The following is a 23,222-nucleotide window of genomic DNA, read 5'->3' as shown; positions in this document are numbered from 1 at the left end:
AGTAATGCCGGTCCTTACGATGTTTTCCTTTACCGTACGAGCAAGTGTTAAATACGCACATAGACTGCAAGTCCATAGGGTTCCAAACTAAGACTTCAGTCTCCACAATAGATTTACATTTTTAATTAATAATAGACTAAGGCTATTTATACTTGTACCACCGCTAAAGTGATGAGAATAGACACGTTATATCAGGCTATAGCCAACACCAGCCTTGCGATTCTGTAACTCACTTTTTGAACTCACACAGCGGTGATAAACAATAAACTACAAACTCCCACCTTTTCAGAATGCCAAATCATAAAATGACTGCTTCACGACTGATTTGAGAGCGACCGCCGATGCGAAAACCGCTGTGTTAGTTCGAAAAGTGAGTTACAGAATCGCAGGGCTGGTAAGTACCAGAGCTCTTGCCTATCATGGATTCAGTAAATTTTATCCCGAAAGACTTTAAATTCCAATCCTTATATTACAAGTTTCGCACGGAACTTCTAAGCTAAGTCTAAGTGTGCTGTATACATTTCAGCTTAAGTACGTTGTTGAATTCAGCTTTTTGTTCGAAAACAAGGACGCTGTATTAGTTACATCTTTTATTCAATTGTTTTTTTAAGACTATAGAAAACATGGCATGAACTAAATTTATATACGTTAAAACATGTTGTCGTTGAGAAGTCGATTTGCTTTTGTTTTTCTACCACGCCTACAGACCACAATACACCTACACTTTAAATATGTTCATTCACATTGAGGTAATAATATATTTATTGCAATTAAGTTCCTATATCTCAAAGAAGAAAGGATTTTAGATTTGATAGCTTGACCTCCTTATCTCTAATTGCAGGTAAAACAATGTTGTTGAACGAGATAGAAACATTTGTACCTTAATGATATACTCCTCATACAGAATTCAAATTCAAAATTGTTTATTGTATACCATATAGTAACTAAAATTATATACGAGTACAACGTGTAAATACGAATTACTTCTACTTGTGTGCGCGTGTGGGTGTGTGAATATGTAATGTTATACCATAAATCCTCGACTTGTGTAAATATTTTGCAGCCATAGGTATAATTGTCGCTTCAACCTATGCAGACTAAGCGGGCTTATATTAACGATCCTGTTTACTTAATTATAACCGTATATATGAATACTTACTCATCTTAATATATATAAATTACGTGTCACGTTGTTTGTCCGCTATGGACTCCTAAACTACTTAACCGATTTCAATCAAATTTGCATACCGTGTGCAGTTTGAACTAACTTAAAAGATAGGATAGCTTACATCTTCATTTATACCCGTAATATAATTTTATTGCAATTTATTTGTTTATTATTTTACAGTCACAATTCTAACAGATGGCGCTCTGTTGAAAGTACCAACGTTTCACATAAGCTACAATTTAATGGCATAACCATCAAAAAAGCATGGTAGTCCCCATGACTGGTGTTCTTCTACCGTTTCCCTTGAATAGTTTGCTACTATGTAATATACCTAACAAAAACCTTAGCCACAGCAACGCTTGGCCGGTCTGCTAGTACTATATATAAATGAGATCCCAATTTTATTGAAATATATGTTAAACCTTGTATAAGTTAAGGTTTTTTCCATATAGTATGAATCTAACATATCTATCCAACGTTATGTAAGTAAATTCGCACGGGGAGAATATCGGTCATCGTATTCGGTCGACCGAGTTCACTTGACAAATTATCCAATTACCGCACAATTGCCCAGCGACAGCTGAATAACTATGACACCTAAGTCACGACCTGCCCTTCGCAATTACGAAAATACTGCAATCTTTGTTGAATAATAATATCGCAATAATTTTCTCAATGGCCGAACAGACACAAACGAAATCCGCAATATTTTCACAACCTTATCACAACCAAATCCGCTGAGATGTTCTTAAATAAGTGATCTTTAAAATTCATATAATTAAACGTAATACTTACTACTTGTGAGGCATAATGTACGCTGCTGAATCTGAGCCAAACTCGTTGGCCGTTCTGACCCCACCAGCTCGGAACATAGAATCGTCTGTCGTACCAGACGAGACCAACGTGATCTCTCAGCGAAGCGTCTTCGCCAATATCATTGTATGACGAGGGTACCGGCATAGGGATCACTGGACCTGTCTGTAAAAATAATGGTATTTATTTTATTTTACAATTTTAGGGAACCTTACAGCTAAAAAAGGTTCAATAATATACAATTAATATGAAGACGGCCAATTATCAGTTTCCACACTTACGCATTATCACATCCTTACACACCAATGCTCAAAAAACTCTCAAGGCTATATTAAAATCTAAATCTCAAAGTATCGATCACAAAGGGCTTTCTTCGTTCTAGTAACACTTGTGCAGAACAAATCCAAATCAACCTCCCGACATGCCACATTAAAAGAACGACATGCTCGCAATAGGTAAGAATTTTGTCTATATATAGTTCTTGCTATGGGGACGTACAATAAATTTGGTCCGCTCAGAAACAATGATGGTGCGTATTTGTAGAGAATTAAAGCGATAAAGACAGGAGGAAAGGAACGTCAACTATTTCAATTCTCTTTCATTATTTTAGTCTGTATTATGTATAATTAATTGTATATGGTAAGCGTCATTAACAACTAGATTTGGTGGTGACTCTTACTTCTTAGTAAAAAAATATTATTTTAATTTCAGCTAGGCACCTGTCAAAACAAATAAATCAAAATGACATTTTCCAATGTGATTATCATTTAAGCCATTAATTTCTAGTTATCTAGCTTGAGGATTTTATACGACTTCTTTAACAAATTATCCAGTAATCCTAAAAGTCAGTAGGTCATTGTTACTAGGTTACAACTGACTTTTAGCTAAACTTAATAAGAGGATGCATAGTTTATTTTTATGTTTGAAAAATAATGAAGTTGTGAAATGCTCCATTTTACACCTACTGTAACGCTGTGATAAGATTATTGTTGATTCTTGTCACTTATAAAATTACAACCAAATATATATATATATAAAAATCTGCTAAACCGTAATTAATTATATTGGTAAGATTAGCTATCGATTGTCCAATAATAATAAATACCAAATCACTGACCATTATATACGAAACAATTTGCTTTTAGCTGTCCTGGTAAACTCGTGCTGTGGACCGAAAAAAGACGACGTATCGCTGAGGGCTTTTCAAGACAGACACGCCCTTCAATTGAAGAATACGAAGAAGAAGATGAACAGCATGTAGTTTTAATATTAGAAGTTATATCCTAATTAAAATACGTGAATATATCGGAAGGAATTACAAAAAAATTATATGTACACATTGTAAGCAAGTTTTGGCAGCTATATTCTTAACAAGGATACATTTGACTGTAATTTTATAAGTGAAAAGTAAAGGCAAGAAGAAAATTATAATCACATCGTTACTCCTTGTAAAGTGGAGTATTTCAAACCTTTATTATCATGTGAATTTGTTTAAGACTTTTCTGTTTCCCAGGCAAATTTGCAACATCCGGTCGTGTTGCACCGTTCCTTCACTACTCGTGTCGAAATATGTAATAATAACTCTTATTTAAACATAAGAAGTAAATGTTTCTTCATTAAGTAGTAGTATAACAAGCAACTGAGAACAATATATTTATTTTAACAACACAAATAAAGGCTCAAATCAAAATATGGAGACTTCTATAATTTCTGAGGAGAAAGCCCAACCTAAGTGGCGGTAATTCGAAATAATTCTTATTTTCTACGCGAAATGAAAATTTATGTGACAGGAAGCAAATGAGTAAATAAATAACCGCTGCCCATGGACACCTACAACGCTGGAGGCTGTGTGTTGCCGATTTATTTTTGAATGGAGCTGGACCAACAGCGGTTGGTCTTAAAAGCTCAGCTCGGGCTGTTTTGGCGAGCGTACCTCAGTCGAAAGACGGAAGCTCTCTGGAGTGAGCGAAGTAAAGGTCCACGCCTTCACCGGATTTTGCCTTTACTTTGCCGCACTTTATTTAGGTTATTATTATTAGGATATGCCGGGGCCTGCTGCGGACCTTTTTTGTCATCCACAGGTTGGGACGATGTCTGTTGCCAACCTCTGAAGGAATGGTGCGCGCTTCTTTTGAAGGTCCCTAATTCCTACTAGCAGCCACACACAGCAGAAAGTGCCTTAAAAAGCGCTGTTAACTTATTATTTTACGAAACTTTCTTGTTTATTTTGGGGTAATTAGGGAAATTTTAAGAAAATGTTTTAATTATTCAGCTTATTAGCGTATTAACTTCTTTTCTTAGTTTTTCTTAGTCTAGATAAAATTGTATTTGTTTTATCCTAAGTAATAAACAAATAAAGATACTTAAAATGTTACAAACCCTTTCAAGATCCTGTTCGAACCATCCATTCTTGTACCCGAACTCCGGGTCTGTGGGTGATTTCCTAAAATTCCACACACCATCTAGATTTCGAAGGTCTCTAGTTTCAGTTGCCCGGGGATACAGAGCTGCCCCTGGGTTGACAGTTTTCTTTCTTGGTAATTGATTTATCTCATTTGCAGTAACTGGTACAGTGGCCTCGACGTATGAAACAACTACTGTGCATAACAGGAACAAACCGCATCTTCTTAACATTATCTGTAATAAATTAATTTAGCTATAAAATTTAAAAAGAAAAAGTCAATTTCGCCTTTATAAAATTAGTAGGGATATACTTATTCACATTATTTATATTTACATTAAATTCATAACATCTTTGGGAGCGTTCAAGTATTACGTAACGAATTTTAGGGGGGGGGGGGGGTCCGTGGCGGAGATTGAATTACGCGTTATTGTTAAAATTAATTTCGACTTTCCGTTACTTTACACCACATAATGGTAACTTTTAGGTATAAAGAATCACTTTGGTGTCACGTAACATGTGTGGGGGGGGGGCAATAATCTCCAAAAATTGCGTGACGTAATATTTGAACGCCCCCAAAGATGTAATGAATTTAATGTAAATATAAATAATGTGAATAAGTATCCCTACTAATTTTATAAAGGCGAAATTGACTTCATCTGTTACGCGTTCACGTCTTAATCACTGAACGGATTTAAATGAAATTTTGTTAAAAAATGAAGATATTTTGGGAAGGGAAATAGGTACCTGTTATCGCAAAACCACAAAACTGAGTACACACTGCCTAAATAGGCACTTGATAAGTATATTTATAATGGTTTGGCGTTTTTGAATTTCAGCCTACGTATGTATGAAAGACGTAATAAATCTGTTCATCGTTACTATGCACCTATTTATTAGAAAGATTTTCTTTAACTATTTACTATAAATTAGACTGGCCAAAATGGGGGGAAATGCAAGTATAATACGATGAAAAGAATATCTGTTTTATTACAATTAATTTTCCAATGTATCTTTATTTATCTGTAATTTATTTAATAAGGTTATCGTAGTCTTGTTTAAAACAAGCTTTACTGGTTAATTTACTAATTAAAAATGAGATTAATTATAAGAGTTCAATAGCACTTTCTGTGTACACGACATGCAATGTCGACGCTCTTGCATCTTAATCCAGAATTTCACTTTCTATCAATGAAATCTATGCGTCTCATAATAGTATTGGTACTGTTAACGTTTATATAACCGTGTCAATGTATATAACATGCACGTGCTTAGGTTATCTCTTTAGCTTAACATATATTTCCGAATTTTCTTTATAGAACAGGCCAACATGCCAGAGGGCACGCGAGAGCGTAGCCGGAACCTAAGTAATTGGTTCGGAAATATTTCAGTGGGAAAGTGGTTCCACATAGTGGTGGTGCGCGGCAAAACTACCTTAAAACGCTCAGTTGTGTAATGGCAAGATGATACCTATAACAAATACATTAAACTCTTTACTTAGCCACACGGGTCAACTTGGAAATGTGACTCGAGGAGTGTGGCCATCGGGAAACAATGGACTCATCTGCTTGTTATGCGTGGGAGACAGGGTAGTTTCCCGTAATCTGAGGGAGTACCCTTCACTTGTGAGCAGCCATGTAGCCACCACTAACTCATTTGTGAATGACATGTGGTAATCACTTCACATTGAGTGAACCTTTTGCCAAAATGATTTAAAAAAATATTCATTTTCAAACAACTTCGGCCAATGACTAAAGCAAGATAGAATTTGTATGAAAGACAATTGATACATATATCTACATAATACTTTGTCTTTTAATACTCTAATTTTAAGTTGATCCATTCACTTAGACTTGAACCTTAAGTGCGAATGTCTAAAACAATTTTATGATTAAGATTTTTATCTGGATTTCATCACGGAAGTTATTATCTCGTGAGATTTATTCAATTGTTGATAAAATATCACTTATATTTCCTTTGTTTCCGTTTGTTCATATTCTTCGTTAAGTTCAGTGTGAATGTAATGATCAATGTGGCACTACAAGTCATAATTGGACTTGATCCCAGACTTCTATAGTCCTTCATAGGCGCGATTTATAAAGATATAACTACTGGTGAGCCCGAGAAATCACGACCTTTAGACTTAAGAATCGAACGCTGTGTCTATTATGGGACCACAGCTATCCCGGATTGCCTGCTGCAGCATAGTAACTATAAAGCGGGCCATAGACGGACCGCATGTTGCAGTCAAGACCGACTGCAATATGCGCTTTGCTCAGGAACTGCTCGAGAAGTCCGTGTTCTGCGGATATGAATTTAGTATGGAAACTGCAGATCGCCGTGCGGCGACCGCATATTGCAGGCGGACTTGACTGCAACATTCGGTCCGTCTATGGCCCGCTTAAGCCTCACTTTTTGTCAGTATTCAATACAGATGTGATAGAATGTAGTCTAACATTGAAATGGTCTAGTAGCGTATAACGAAGGACTTTGATCAAACGTGCAAAACCCAGGAAGATTACTTCTCTATGCTAAAATTGTGAGGCTGAAGAGTGGGCTTTTATTTTATCAATAATGAAACACGTCAAACACATCTCAAATACAAGATACATAAAAAAATATATGCAAATTATAATTAAGTGTCCTTAAATTGTTTCACAGATAGATTAGATTTTTTATAAAACTATGAGTAACACAACTAAATAAAAAGAAAACAATAATAGACACGAAAACGTAAACACAGGTATTTGGAGTAAACACAAAAGACAAAACAATTACATCTGATATTAAAAGGCGCTTACACACAGTGGGGGAGCACGAAAATATAACAACTTTGAAAAACTTAAAGAGTTACATATTATATATACTAAGAGACTTAGCTCGAACATGAAAGTTTATTAGACCGAGAAGTGCCGAGGATGTCAGCTCGCCGGTGCAAATTTTCGTGGGGGTCGTGCAATCAATTAAAGTTCGGCGGTGACTTAGCGTGTCTTTGGTAATAAGTAGCTTTGGTCCGAATTGAAAAAAATATTTTTGTCCTGCATTTATCGAAAAAGGCAATATTAAATCACGTAAAACCAGTAACGCAGGTGAAACTGCGGGGTACAATTAATTTGTAACATAATTATATGTAAAAGAGAGAGAAAACGCAATCAAAAAGGTTTCTAGGCTGGTTGGATATTTTAATGTTTTTAGTTTCATTTTGAAGGAAATCAAATTAAGTTAAAATGATGTTAGCTACCCAAAGTGATGATTAAGTTATTACTGAGAAAACCTTTAAAAAAAACAATTAGTTATTTGTTCTCTTTAGAATATCCGATGTAGTTATGAATTAGTTAATATTCGCCCCTAGTTAGTGATTTTTCACTCAGATCGAGTTTATTTTTATGATAAATAACTTGAGTTGGGTAATTTACGACTAACTGGTAGATATACAAAATATACATAATGAAAAAAAAATTAGAGTTAAAAACATTTTGTTTTATAATAGTATAAAATCTAACTACATTTATATAAAAAAAATCTTCTACACTTCCTATGGATTAAAAATGTTAACATAAAAGTAACTAAAACTTTTATTTTTATAAGCTATGAAAATTTTGATAAATAAAAAATAGTTAACATGATTTAGTTATTTCTCTTATTTTCTATTAGGACCAAAGAATAGATTTATTTAATTTTCACTTTTTGTAAATCGGAAACTAGGTTACCTACAAAATTGACGGTTAGACAGTTAAATAAAGAAAAAGAATAAGGTTTTAATGGCATAGATAACTCGTTTTGGCTTAATTAGTTTTCGCGCTACGGGGACGATTTACATTACACGTGTCGTGAACAATCAATCTTACAAGGCTATTAGTATTTCCATTCTTTTGGTATTTACTCACTTTATTACAAAAATTAACACGCACTTTTATTATTAGCTGTATATTATTACCGTCGGACGTAGGTCTTCGAAGTTGGACACAAGAAGCACGAGATAGACAGTACAGCCATGATGAATTACAAATGATATGTTAACTTTGAAAACCACGACTATGCTGATAAATTGACCACAAATAATAGAGTTCCGAATTTAATATGAAGTTTTTATATTACAAATACCAAACAATAATGTTATCATTAATTTGTGTCGCGTTGATTAATTAGCCAATGATAAATCATTAATGCATTATAAAATCTATTATAACAAGATCTTTATCGGGCTTTTATTAATTGTATGTATTTGTTTACGCAAATTTCGTCGAAATATAAACAAATTTAAAGGTCTCACCTTACCCGTGTTGGGACAATAATTGTTATTAATGAACTACACCGTTCGTTAGCACAGCCAATAATGACGGCATTTAATTATCTATCTAATTTAAATAGCAGATGTTAGCAAGGCTATTCTGTAAAACCGATACTGGTCTCAAATTAAATAATTTATAGGATATATTTGTTTAATTTGAAACAAATTAAACTTACAATATATCACGTCATTATCAACTTCCAAAATTTTTTCAAGGGTTGGTTTGTTTCAACTTCTAAGCCCGGTACGAAAAGTGAATATTAGAGTTGAAATCGTTAATGACAGGGTAAACCTGCTGATAGATTCCTCAGATAGTTGATGAAATTTATGCTCATACCAATGTTTTATTGCAAAATATACTTTCTAGAGCATGCGCATAACTCACATTGAGATTCCACACACCAGCATATACTATATAGGGATGCTATGTTGTCTATGTAAATACATGAGCTTTAAATGTCTGTTTATTATCAACGGCTGTAATATAGTTTTTTTAATATGGTATAAGTCTGTTTTTAGTATAAAATGGTTGGTTACATAAATTGATTTAGAGTAAGAAAAAGTTTATGACGAAGGAGTATGTTGTTGATGTATTGAGAATAAAACAGTTTGACGCAATTTTTTTCCCAAATGGAAAATTGTTTTCAGTCAAGTTTGCCAATAAATAATTTATTGTTAAACTAGGTATAGATTATTTTATTATTAAATTCTATATTGTGGGGCTTTTTGGAGGTTGTAGCCCCTAAATCCGGGGCTGGTTTGATGGACCGAAACTTAACAAGACTAAAACTGAATAAAACTTAGACATACGTTGTTTATCCGGCGGCGTTGCAAGTAAAGTTTCTTTAATATTCTGATCTACTACTCAGTACCTTAGAAAAAATAACACGAACGGAGACGCGGGTACTGTACAATTTGCGTTCACATAACTGCTACAGATCAATAATTAAAGTTCCCATTATGTGTAATAGCATTGTTGGAATCGCTTAAAACCACAAAAAATATAACAAAATATGTACGCAATTTCTCATTTGTTTCGAAAGTATGCACACTTGGTTTATTTAACAATAAACGTATTATTGTCGCATTTATTTGCAAAGCGACACTTGAGACTACTGTCTATGCAAACAACTCATTTATTTTGCTATGAAAATGGCCATATAAAAGTGTGAGAACAATGCTAATTTTTGAGGTTGTGTAAAGTATACTGTGTAATAACATGTAACATATGCTGTAAAGCGTTGCGTTCGTTATGTAATAGGGTTTATTTAAGTATTTTTAAAGATGAAATGCGAGTTTAACAGTATCTATGGAAACAATTTTAAAATAAAACTATATAACGCTCGGAATGCAATGATTTCAAGGAGTCGAATCAGTCGTATTCAAAAGATTTTTTTAATAAATAAAATTTTGAGACTGTTTTACAGCACGAGTGTATCGAGTGTATATGCAGCTGTAAGTTTTTTTAGGTACCTAAGCAATTTTTTAATTGAAAACTAACCAAAAAAACGCTCGCTTTGTTCTTAGTGAGTCGTATACAAAATATATATTTATTATTAAAATACAATTTGGATCTCTTTTTAAAACAAGATTCTTAATCTTTTAGGAATTTTTTAAAGACTTTCTGCATATCCGGTTTAAAGCATTGTAAAAAACGTAACTTTAACGTAATGTTAAGCGAGCAAAAAATTTAATTAGACATAGATCAAAGTCCGATTGTTAAGTCCAAGTTAATTAACTTCCTGTTAATTTGTAATAACTCATAAGAAAATTAATTATGATTTTGTGTTGATTAGTAATTGGCATTGCCATGTAAGTACAATGTAATTAAATTGTACATAAATAATTTATCTGTAGGTTTAGCTAATATTTTATATTATATTTCTAATTAATTAAGTATATTTTAATTTTCTTTTTATTAGAACTAATTTAGGTGAATAATTAAATTACATCAATATAATTATTCACCAACGTCGTATGAATTCTGTTGGTAATAAAAAAAAAGGATTAAATCTTCCGCGGAATGGTTTTTCTAGTGGTTTATAAAAGTTCCATTCTTGAAAAATAATGGTTTTAGGTTGTAAGTAGTATTAAAATAAACGTAAGTAGTATTCAAATGTTACTGCAAATTTCAACATTGGAAATAAGGGAAACATTCGAGAATAGTTTTAGTTTTAGTGAGTATAAAATAATATATAAATTAATTTGTTGCCAAAGCAATACTGATAAGTGATAACATATGCAAATATTTTAAACTCATAGCTTACCAGCTTTTCCCAAGCAATACATAATTAACATACACATAAAATAACACTATTATGTAAAACACAAGTAATTTGCAGGTTATTGACCCGTAGCAAAATTTATTCGAACGAACTTGTTTTTATTTATGTTTTGGTAACTTAATACTTAAATATTTCTAGTCTTTAGAAATAATGAAAAATAAAAAATATCACTTACTTGCAATAAAATAACAATAACAACAAACCCAAAAATAACCCATTTTCTATTAATTGACATAATTGTCAAGTCTGATAATATTGGCGTCTATTTGTGTGCCAATTTTAGTTTTTTCGCGCCCTTTTTATATAGAATCTACGTTTATTGATGATTAAATGCAGATAAGTAATTTGAATTTGGAGTAAGGGGTTAAAATACCACGGCATTTTTAAAGTCCATAGATCAGGATAACATAAGAATGATAACAAACCCAATAATAACTAATTTTCTATTAATTGACATAATTGTTAAGTCTGTGCATATTGACGTCCATTTGAGTTTTTCGCACCATTTTTGTATAGCATCAACAACCCAACATTAGATTACCACGGCACTTTTAAAAACCCTGTGCATTATAAAAGAGAAATCTTGTTCTATACTAAATTGTAATTCAGTGATCCTCATATCCAGCTGAATGTGTTCATTGTGCGCTGTGGAATGTATTATCGTAGATCTCTTTAATGTTAGCCTTCACAAATGCTCTTTGTTGTAGCTCATTTACAATGCACCATATTAACTTGCACTATCTATGTTCGAAAAAACCGTTGACGAATGAAATATTTGTCTATAGAATAGTTTAGTGGCTTTATATTAACTCGAAAAGTCCAATTATCAGTCGGAGAAAAAACGTTCGCACGAAAACATTTCTGTACACTGTTAACGATGAGAGATCTTATGATATTATTGAGTTCTAGAGAAAAGTTGTAGAGCAAGTCTTTTTTCTATATAAATTAAAATATGTTGTCGCTATATATGTTGCTAAGCACAAAACTCGAATACGGGTGTACTAATTCGAGTATTTTTTTTTTAAATTTATTCCTTGAACCCTCAGGACAGTTAGGTTTTTATAGAAATTGGAAAAATTAATAAAAAAATGTCTAGTACCCTATGTACTTTTTACTTTGGGTTTGGTCTCTATGGGGTAGCAAATCTAAATTTTTCACTATGTAGCTACTAAAACGTTAGGCTTAGTAAAAAAATTATATCAAGGCAAAGTTCGCGAGCACAACTGATATAAAAACAAGTCAAACTGCGGTTTTCACCAATATCTAGAATGATTCATGAGCAAGGTTTAGTTATTTAATTTCTCTAGGCCGGTCACGGCTGCCTGTCCGAAGTCTAGTAGTCCAATTTGTAGTAGTAAAGCAGATAAAGTAACATCGTATATTAAATATAATTTTCATTTAGGCTGTCTTGACGTATCAATCAAAAATATTGTCTCATTATTAAGATTTATATACATGACTATTATTATTTATATACAAGTCGCAAATTAATGAACAATAATTTTTTTATTTGTTTATGGTATCCTCTGGCTGATTCTTATTAGTATTATTGCAATACAGCAAGTATTCATATGTCATAGATTATATTTAGGGCCGTAAAAAAACAAACTAACATGACAGACAGAATAAGACAAAAGTAACAAAGAGCAATCTATTATGTTAGTTACTTAAATATCTTCACAATAAGCTAATTGTTCGAAAAGGCCAGTTAGATAATTAGTGGCATTGTTCATAAATGTTTCTAAACGTCTTTGGTCTAGTTGTATTATCGTTGGTTTACGTGTAATGAGGTTTACGACTCCTTATTTAGTTTATCAGAAAAGTTACTAAGTCCTTGCTAAACATCGTGAGTTGGTTATGTTGCCTACATCTTGGCACTTTTGTGTTTTTAAATATTTTTGTACTGACCGCATTACTTCGCATGGAAACGGGAGGTGTATAACCTACAAATCGGTTGAGTAGTTCTAGGTATTACTACGACTCTTGCACATGTCAAAATTTTGTCATACGAGAGGGCATGCTACCGCTAAGTCTTCACTCTGATTCACCTTAGACAGAATACTAAATGTTTTCCTTTAACGTAAAAACCAGTGGTATGTTTCCGCATTTTTTTTATAGATTATATTCATAGACAAAATGTCAAGTTGTGAAATGGTATATGTCAAAACGCACGCCGCGTGAATCAAATGACAACCATTCAAGATATCGCGAGATATTATAATGTATTTTAATGTGACTAAAAACTACGAGTATATTTCAGTCTTCCGGTCAAGTTGAAACTAAAAACCTGCTGCACTTTCTGTAATCTATATCTTAATGTAGTGGAAATCCGCCGAGTAACCTTAGCTGAGAGCTAAGTTAAGACATAATTGCAAAATGACTGAAATCGCATTTTTAAATAAAAAAATTTTGAGACGAGATCTTGAATTAATTACCTTATTAAATATAATACTATTTTTAAAAATCATTAGCTAAACATAGACGGGCATTACGATAAGCTAGAAACGATACTAACGCTAAGTAGGACTTCCGTGTGTGAAATAGCAAAATCTTATCAAAAATGCGGACATGGGACCACTTCGGGACCACCGACCATGGGAACATTATTAAAGAATAAGGCCGAAATGGTAAACGAATAGATATACAATATTCGCTCTGTATACAAAGTCATATAACGCAAATTAAAAGCTTTCACCTATTACTATAAAAACAGTATTTATCGTAAGACGTAACAAGTGAGAAAATCTGTCACCGTTTTGTGACATCCGGTAAATTAATACGTACATATTTTCTTTTTTAATGTAATAATAATACTTTTAATAATAGACGTATACAGTAAAGCAGTGTTGGCCTAGTGGCTTCAGGGTGCTAGTCGCATTCCGGAGGTTCAATCCCCGGCTGTGAACTTGCTCGTACGTTGAAGGCAAACATCCTGAGGAAACTGGCTTATTTCAAATTCAAAAATCGAAGACATGTGTCATACAGAAGGCTGATCATCTATTTGTCTATGAAATAAAAATGATCAAAGAAACGGATGCAACCTGAGGCCATGACCATGGCCATGAAACATTTGCAGTAATATATTGTCTATTTTATATTTAGCAATGCTAAAATGTATTAAATATGCATTCACATAAATTGCAGTAAATTTAAATAAAAAGGTTATCAGCTAAGGTCAGTTGCACACACTCGCTTTAGCTGGAAGTAGTCTGGTTCGAATCCATTGGAACCTCAAACTTCACACTTTTAAAATTATTTTTACTATGAGATACGTAAACATTAGAAAAAACTTCAAAATGACGTTATTTTGCTTGACACAAAGGCTAAAAAAGTTCTTGAAATTACTATTCAAAGTATTTCTACCGATAAAATAAGTAAGAATTTAGAAGAAACATCCATTTTTTGAAGCTCATTCCACAAGCTTACGTAAGCTTCGTCACCAAAGATTCTATAGATGCTCAGGTGTTTCTACTAGAAACATTATCAAACGACTATCCGACAATAACTTACCGTTGAATAGCAAATATTTCAGTTCTAAGAAACAAGGAAAGTAAAAAATTTAACTACCTATTCTACGAATTATAAAAATAAAACCCGACATATCAGTCATTGAGCAAACAAATCATGTGCGCAAACGTTTGTGGTAACGTCTAGTCTCTTTTTTAATATCCTTGAGAGCTTATAGGTTACATAAGTTTTTTAGGAATTCACACTTGTTGTCTTTACAAATGTTTATCTTTACACAACATATTTAATTTAAACGGCTCAAATATAATAGTCTTTCCTCCAACTTCGATTTTCTTCCCTTTGGAGTAGAGACTCATGGGCCGTGGGGTTCAAGTACACAGGCGCTAATTAAAGATTTAAAGTGGCACCTTGTAGATAGTACCGGTGACCCCAGAGCTGGTGCTTTCCTCGCTCAACGAATAAGTAATACGTTGCGATAGCAACACAGCGAGGAAATGCTGCCAGCGTTAAAGTAACACTGTCACAGGGACCAAACTTAAAATTTATTTTAATTTTCTCTTTAATCATTTTTATTATTACTATGTAGGTTTATTATTGTTATTTTAAGGTTTTTAATTAATAGTTAAGCTCCCATAATGGCACATTGAATAGACATAACTATCATAGGACGGATGTCGGATACGACTGCAATATCACAAGAACAGTCGCAGTTACGTGTTCATCTTAAGCACGTGATTAAGATGTTCATTTATCAACCCCAAATCACGCCTAGTATTTTCTTAGAAACATCGGAAATAGCGTTTTTATTTCAGGTATAATTTGTAGTCGAACACACTACAATATGAGAGAGAAAAAACAATATATATTTCATAATGAAAGTAAATCGTTCGCGCTATAATAACTACATCGCTATTTACACGCAAATCAAATGTTATTTGACATTTCTCATAATCGTCTCCATAACTTTCAATCTCTTACAAAGTACGTAACAGAAAGATACAGAAAATGACCAAACGAACACATGACCATGGGTTATAGAACTTCTATTCTAGAACAATCTAGAATTATAAATATCATAAATTTATACATTACATAGTTGTGGTTCGTGCATAGTTTATCTAGCAATCTAGCTTGATCATTGATTTTTAAATTATATAGTAAACTTGATGTAAAATTGTGGTTTACGCTGAATAATGATATATAAATTAAAACAAGTATTTTTCGTATATTACAACTTTCAATAATATTATTGTTATCAAGTTATTTTGATAGGGCATCGGGTCTCGCGTTTCTTTATGGATTTTTTGCCATACCTTTTTATTGTACTTACTTTGGTTTTTTCCTCAATTTTTGCATAAACTAAAATGAGGTTTATTTTCTATTTTTTTCTAGTATATTTTATTGATTCATCAATAGCGTATATACAACTAAAAAATATGCCGCAAGACAAATAATTCCCGATTCACTTATTAAGCGATTTAAATAGTAAATATAACATCCAGTAGACATAATCAAATAAGTGATTCTAAGTTATTCCATTTTTTTGTACGTATTATACATCTTTAATATTACCCCTACTCGTTGGGTATAAATCACACTTCTGGTATTCAAGACTAATTTTATTGCTATTTTATACAAATATATATATTATACGTATATATATATAATATAAATATATATATTATATATATTTTTTGCAACCCCAAAAAATTCTTGTTTCTCCGGGAATGGAATTGGAAAGTGTGTTAACCACCAATCTACGGAAGTTGTTTATGTACTCGTATGTATAAATGTTTTTTTTAAAGGATAGAATACAAGAGACAATGAGTATGTCAATAAGTAATAAAACTTTGTATAACCGTATAGATAACCTTTCAACTTTAAACTGTTAACTGATTAGGTTACTTTCAAACTAAGCCATTTCTTTATGACAACTAAAAAAAAAATTACTCCGTTGATATTTATCAACAAGAAAATTACGATTTACGTTACTTACCGCATTTAATTGTTTAATTGATAATTGATAAATTGGTAAAAAAAGCATAACATATTTGCGTAGACGCATCATCAAAATGGAATATGTATAAACAAAACATAAGATAAGATTATTAATATATAAAACAAAAAAAAACAACCGCATTATTTATATGAAATATGTTTTTATATATGGTTATACTTTCAATAAGATTCTAAATTTATTTGCGCTAAAAGTCTTAATGGACAGTACTTAGAGAATAAAGCATCATTAAATTTATTTTAACAAGCGCGTCTATTTATTTTCTGACATTATATTCATTGCGCAAAATAGTCAATTTTAAATAATGTGAAAGAATATTCGCACCTATGTATGTAAACTACTAATAGCAATTCAACTATGTAAACAATTTGCGAAGTAATTTAAAAGTAAAACCAGACACGGATGAGAGATAGTGCAAATATAAATACTAAATACTCTAATGCTATTAACCTACATAGGAATTATCGTTATGGAATGTTTCTAATACCAACAGTATAACAGAAGATGTTAAATACTTTGCATACTTACATATTGTTTAAAACAAACGAAATTTAATTACAATAATCTTCTTATTTATGAGAATCAATATATTCAATAATCAACTCGCTTTAATCAATCAAACATTATTTAAAATATTTTGCTTATCTTTATTAATATTTCACTACGCGCGCTTGGAATTTGACATTGATTTGAATTTCGAACGCACACGCGATTACCGCGCGAAGTTTCTTAGCGGACTGGCTGGTTAGATTGGTAAAGAGTATCATTAGTACAACAGGCACCAGGATTATTGAAGGAATTTCTCATAGATTACGAAATATTACTTTAAGCCCTTGTCGTCTCCATAGCTATCTACTTCTTGTATCTTTAGAAATCGAAAACAGGAAGCTATGATACTAAAGAAAGTTTATTATCTATGCTAATCCTAAACTAAGGAGGTTACTGAATAGTACTTGTAAGCGAAATTATAATGTGGGCATTGATAAATAACTATGCTTTATTAATTACTTTTAAGACCATTTAATTTAATGTAATTGATTAATTTCCAGGTCAAGAGTAATATAAACTTTTTAACTATGTATAACGCCTATTCTGAATACCAGCGTGCAGTGTGTGTAGGATGACTAAAATTTCTAATTCAATCTTACTTTTAAATTAATTGACACGACTTGTCATTTGTTAGGCAAATGTTTAATTCAATGTTCATCTGTAGTTTTCACTTAACTAGTTATTTATATTAGCATTTGAGATAGCTCATGAGAACTCATATACAGATCGTCCCGAGACTATGGGACATCTAGTAAAAGTACCTTAAATATCGTAGATAGGATATTTTGCTAAAAGAAGACTTTATTTTGGAAAGTAAGTATTACTGAATTCAATGATTTTTGTCTAAAAATTACTTGTCTCGTCTGGGAATCCAACCGACTCAAATGTGAAGAAAAAAAACAACCCTTTTTTTATGCCAATCAAGAGAATGGACACCAAATAATAATTCTTCTTAAGTAACATAGAATTTTTAAAGAAAGGAATAACGTAAAATGTTTGCGTCAAATTTCAATATTCGTGTTTGGTGGTAAGAAAGTCCCCAAATATTTGAGGTACTTTCCCTTCATGTCCCAAAGTCTTGGGTCGCCCTGTATATAACATTCAGTCACAGATACAAAGAGATATGCCTATATATCTGTGATATGTTGTCGAAAATACAGCATGTATCTTAATTAATTAAAAAGGTAGCTCGAATTTGTAGCAGGCATATATTTTTCATTCGAATTAAAACATTGGTTTGTTGAATAATTGTACAATTTTCAGTATGAGGTTTTACTACTTTAATTTAGCGGACGAAACGCTAAAAAAAGATTTAGGCTGGGCATCTGGGTGCGTCCTCCATCATACACGACCTTGGCCATGCCCTCAATATTTCCAGGCACATAACTTGTCCTACCTACGATTTATTTGAATTTCTATGGAAATTTCTCACGCCTAAAATAAATTGTACATGTAGTTAAATAAAGCTATTGAAATCGAACTACCAAAGCATCAAACCAAGCTTGAAGAAAAAACTATCAAAGGAATTAATTAGTAAGCGGAACATATGATACATTATATTAAATTCATAATAAACTAAAATATAACATGAAATAATTTTTCAATGGCAGCTGACACTGAATTGATTTCATTTAATGTAAATGGCATTTCCACCGAAAACATCTTGTCCTTACGGTAACTAACTATTTCGACCACGATGAAACTAAAACACAAAGCCACATATGAAAAAAATAACAATTATTCAAGAATATCTACAAATATTAAAAAAATCGAATTATGAATAGTAATTGTTTAAAAAACATGACACAGAACTTGGCTGAATACTTAACAAAAAACGAAATGCCGTAATAAATAAATAAAAAATGGGTAAATTCGAATCACACTCTACCTTAAAACAGCACCAAATTTTTTTCTATCATTCTTTACGACTTGTATGTAGAGAGGATTTTTAAATTTATAGAAATAAACTCCGCTCCGACCGGGAATCGAACCCGATAGTTCTTATCTAGCGGACACTTAATAAGTCCGCTAGGCTATGAGGCCCTTAACCTAACCACTGTAACTCACTGGAACAATCTCATTTACATAATGTATGTAATATTGTCAGTTCTTTAAATTTTTTTAAGGGGTCCAAAGCCATGTAGTAGTAAAGAACGATAGAAAAAAGGTTATAGGTAAAAGCCAGAAATCCTTCTTTCATTCATTTCACAAATCATGATGTCTTCATTAATTTATGCGGGGTTAAAGAGCATGCGCACGTTATTGCATGGTACACCATGGCCGAGTGATGAAATTATGTAGAAAACAATTTTGGAGCTGTGATTCGACAAATTCACCAATTAATTACGCTACGATATGTATGTGAAGTGACCAGTGCGAATATTTTCCTTTATATTATTATGTCCTTTTTAGACGCTAGAGCTATAGAATAAAGTACAAATATCTTAAATGCTATAAAACAGGTCGACAAAATTTACCAACCACTTTTTTATATATTTATTCATCAGTTATAAAACAACGTGTTTGCATAAAATTATACAAGAAAATGACATCACAAATTTTACACACACATAGATCGAACATAAGCTAAACAAGCAACCACATAATAAAGAGCAAAAAAATTATATTATAATAACTAAAACTAAAAAAAAAATATATCATATTGATATAAATAAATTACCTAAAGCGATAACGATTTACCGACCCCGACGTTTTTGTGTGCAATTTCGATATTGTTCTCTCAATGAACGACGTTGGGGATCGGGGAGTACCAAACCTTAACATTCAAAACCTTAACTTAACAACCAAAATCGGGATAGCTCTTGGGTACCCTTACTCTGTAACTTCCAATATCGATACTGACAGCGATCTATCTGTATCTCTATCTATCTGGTTAAATTATAACTCAAAAGTCAAAATCATTTATTCATATAGGTAACATAATGTACACTTATGTACGTCAAAAAAGAAATTACACATATTAAATGCTGCAAATTTTACATTTTCTGCCAGTTCTCAAATCAAGGGCGTAGAACGGAAGAGAAGAACTGGCGATAATCTCTCCGCCACTATTTTTAGTACACCTATGAACCCTGTGATCTAAGACTCCAAATCGAAGATAAAATGCTGATGTTTTCTTATATATTTAAAGTGAATATATATGCGAAAGGCGTCCATGAAAAGGTCAACTAAAGTTGAATGCCCGAAGCCGATAGATTTGTGTTCGAAGATGCTTATAAATCTTTCACGGTCATAAAATAAAATCAAGTTTAATTGAATTGTGTGATTTTGCGTATCACTGTTAACAATGATTGCGATGAATGTGCTAATATGTAAAAGTTAATATTGAAGCCGTATTTTGTTCTTGCTTTAAAATATGTTACTAATATTAATAATATTTATTATAAGCTTAACAATACTGTTTAGTTTTTAGTTTATTATGATTTTTTTTTTATTTTAGATTAAGGTTATTTTTTGTGTTATTCCTTACTAGAGTTGCCTCAAAAGAGATCGCTTGTTAGAGATAAGGCAGCCAGTTGCAATCCTCATAATTTGGATGTATTATGTTATTATGTGTTTCGTAATTAAAATTGTTTGATGAATTATGTACAGTTAAGGCTTTTGTGCCTGGTATAATTTAAAAGAAAAGAAAAAGATAATTTCAACTTATGACCATACAATTTTTCGAAAGGATGAATTTTCATAAATTTTGATAAAGTAGTATCTGTTAGATTTCGTGAAATCTATTTAACTAATTATGCCAAAAATAAGTACCTGACTTCTTTGACATTGACCTTTATGGAATAAACAATAACAAAAATAAAACCGTTTTATAACATTGATATCTACAAATTAGAATAAATTTGGTTCGAAAACACAAACACAACGATTTAAAATTTAAATCTATTGAACAGGTATCGTACCGATCGTCACCACAATATGTCAATGAACTATCGATTCGACGAGATAAGTTCTCTTGGAATACATTATGAACTATACGATAAATTCATCGATTGTCTTATGTCTGTAATAGGCTTTTTATAAAATTAATTTTATATTAAATATATATACAGGTCAAAAAGTCATGGATCAAACGCAACTAGGGGATAGATGAGGTTTCTTCTAATTAATCTTCGAATTGTTCTACGGGAGGTCCCTAAGCTCAACCCCCGCAGAGTTAAGATTTATTTTGCGTTTTTATAAGAAAATTGACTTTTTTTACTAATTCTTATTAAAATTCGAAAAAATCTACATTCTGTATCTTTTTCATAATATCCACTAGATTGGTACTGATGAGTCCTTGCGTTACATATGCTATTTATAGTTGTTTATTGAGTGTATTGAACATAATATCAAGTTATACGATATAATTTTTTTTCAAATCATAACTTTTTGTTTAGAAAATATATAGGTAGTACATTTATCTCGTATCCTTGCTATATTGACGATGACGGTGACGAGACGGTGCAGATTAAGTATTATGGTCAGAGGCAGGAATTTTGAGCATTTATTGTAAAATGTTTTGTTTCCTACAAACAACGATTGAGAAATAATTGTTTTAATACAATCGCATAATTGTTTTACTAAAATCTGCACCGTCTCGTCACCGTCATCGTCAATATAGCAAGGATACGAGATAAATGTACTACCTATATATTTTTAACTAGCGGACCCGACAGACGTTGTCCTGTCTTAACTATGAATATTGATTTCAAATTGGTATAATGAATTAAAAAATATTTCAGAAACAAAGTGTTTATTATTCTAATGCTTTATGTTATACAACATTCTTTGTTTGTTTTTCTGGCTCGCATATTATTATATTATCAATATAATAACTCCGATCGAAGCATTTATTTTGAACGATATTAATTTTTCTTACATCCTCTGACGATATTTGCAGCACGCATTCTGTCAATGTTGTGTTATGTCAAACGCCATAAGGTTACACCAAAAAGTTCGAATTGTATGGTGGTTAAGTATTCTTGAATTTTCTAATTTTCCGCGCAATTTTTTTCTTTTTTTCTTTTATAAAAACCTTCTCCTGACAATTACAAACTCAACAAAAAAGAAATCTGACAAATCGGTCGAGCCGTTTTCATGTGATGTCGTGACAACGGAAAACGGGTTTCATTTTTATATATATATAGATATAGATTAATACATATTACTTTAAATTTTATGAAATATTACAATTGGCATTTCTATACTGTTCATAAAATTCACCATACTTTACAAGCATCGGTGGTTCAGTGGTAGAATGCTCGCCTGCCACGCGGGCGGCCCGGGTTCGATTCCCGGCCGATGCAAAATTTTACCTTTTTTGTTTCTTTCATTAAATTAAATAAATTTGTTTCATTTTTGTAATATTATTGCGTTTATGATAAATAAATATTTTTTTATAAAGTAAAGTAAGTTTTTTTTTGTCTATAATTATAATTTGAGCTTCAATTGAATATATATATACTACATATATATTATACTTATAAAACTATGCAATAATTACAATTAGTAAACCATATAACCATTACTTCATACACGATAAGGTTAATTTCAGAATTCAAGAGAAAAACCAATACGGAAATCAATAATAAATTTTATAGTGAACAATCAATAATTCAAGAACTTATAAAGTTAAAGTAATAACGTGAAAGAAAGTGATAAATTATCTTATTTCTATAAAAATAATTCGTTTGTATTACAATGACATCTGATGGGATTATAAAAAACTTTATTAAAAAAAATCTTCTTAAAACCAAATAACTGCCATCTGTTGAAATATATCAGAACTATTTTGATATAATTAACGAAAGTAAAATAATGCTGTTGTTATAAGCTAGATGGCTCTGTTATAAATTTTGTATTGGTACCATACATTTCAGTTCTTTAATAAAATGTATAAGAAATTAACAAAATTTTAAAAGTTTTCTTAATTTCTTACCCAATTTATTTTTAAATAAAGTCAATGATTTCACACACGTTTTATATTACTTTTCTAAACTAAACTTGCGTTTTAATAACGATGTCTCAACGTACATTGTTACTTGAAATTTCGGAATATGTGAGTATGATAACGGTTGCTTATTATTATTTGAATAAGAAAGTTGTAAATTTTTTTATGCTTTTTAAAACCAGTGGAACTACAATTCTCGGCACCAATAAAACTTACTGTATATAATCTAAAACACAAAATGTAGCGGTAAAAATTAGACTTAACTAAGACATAAGTA

The 23,222-nt window shown here is 31.7% G+C and overlaps 1 protein-coding gene and 1 non-coding gene across 5 annotated transcripts in view; one reads left to right on the top strand and one right to left on the bottom strand.

Moving 5' to 3' along the window:
- Window positions 1-17,183, bottom strand: part of LOC125049246 (beta-glucuronidase) — a 32,663-nt gene extending 15,480 nt beyond the window's left edge. For 2 of the 4 annotated variants that reach the window (XM_047648404.1, XM_047648402.1), the window contains exons 1-3: window positions 16,972-17,183; window positions 4,361-4,618; window positions 1,964-2,146 (exon numbers count right to left, since the gene is read on the bottom strand). In XM_047648404.1, coding sequence (XP_047504360.1) covers window positions 1,964-2,146; window positions 4,361-4,615 — 438 coding nt within the window. In that variant the 5' untranslated portion in view covers window positions 4,616-4,618; window positions 16,972-17,183. Of the gene's footprint in view, window positions 1-1,963; window positions 2,147-4,360; window positions 4,619-8,655; window positions 8,722-16,971 lie in introns of those variants that run through there. The other 2 variants (XM_047648405.1, XM_047648406.1) reach the window with 2 other exon arrangements.
- A 5,047-nt stretch (window positions 17,184-22,230) lies between these two features.
- Trnag-gcc lies at window positions 22,231-22,301 on the top strand. Its single transcript has one exon. It is a non-coding gene; the product is annotated as a tRNA-Gly (tRNA).
- The last annotated feature ends 921 nt before the right edge of the window (window positions 22,302-23,222 follow it).

The sequence above is a fragment of the Pieris napi genome, chromosome 4 (genome assembly GCF_905475465.1).
Source record: "Pieris napi chromosome 4, ilPieNapi1.2, whole genome shotgun sequence".
Classification (NCBI taxonomy): Eukaryota; Metazoa; Arthropoda; class Insecta; order Lepidoptera; family Pieridae; genus Pieris; species Pieris napi.
This window is presented reverse-complemented; position numbering and strand designations above follow the sequence as displayed.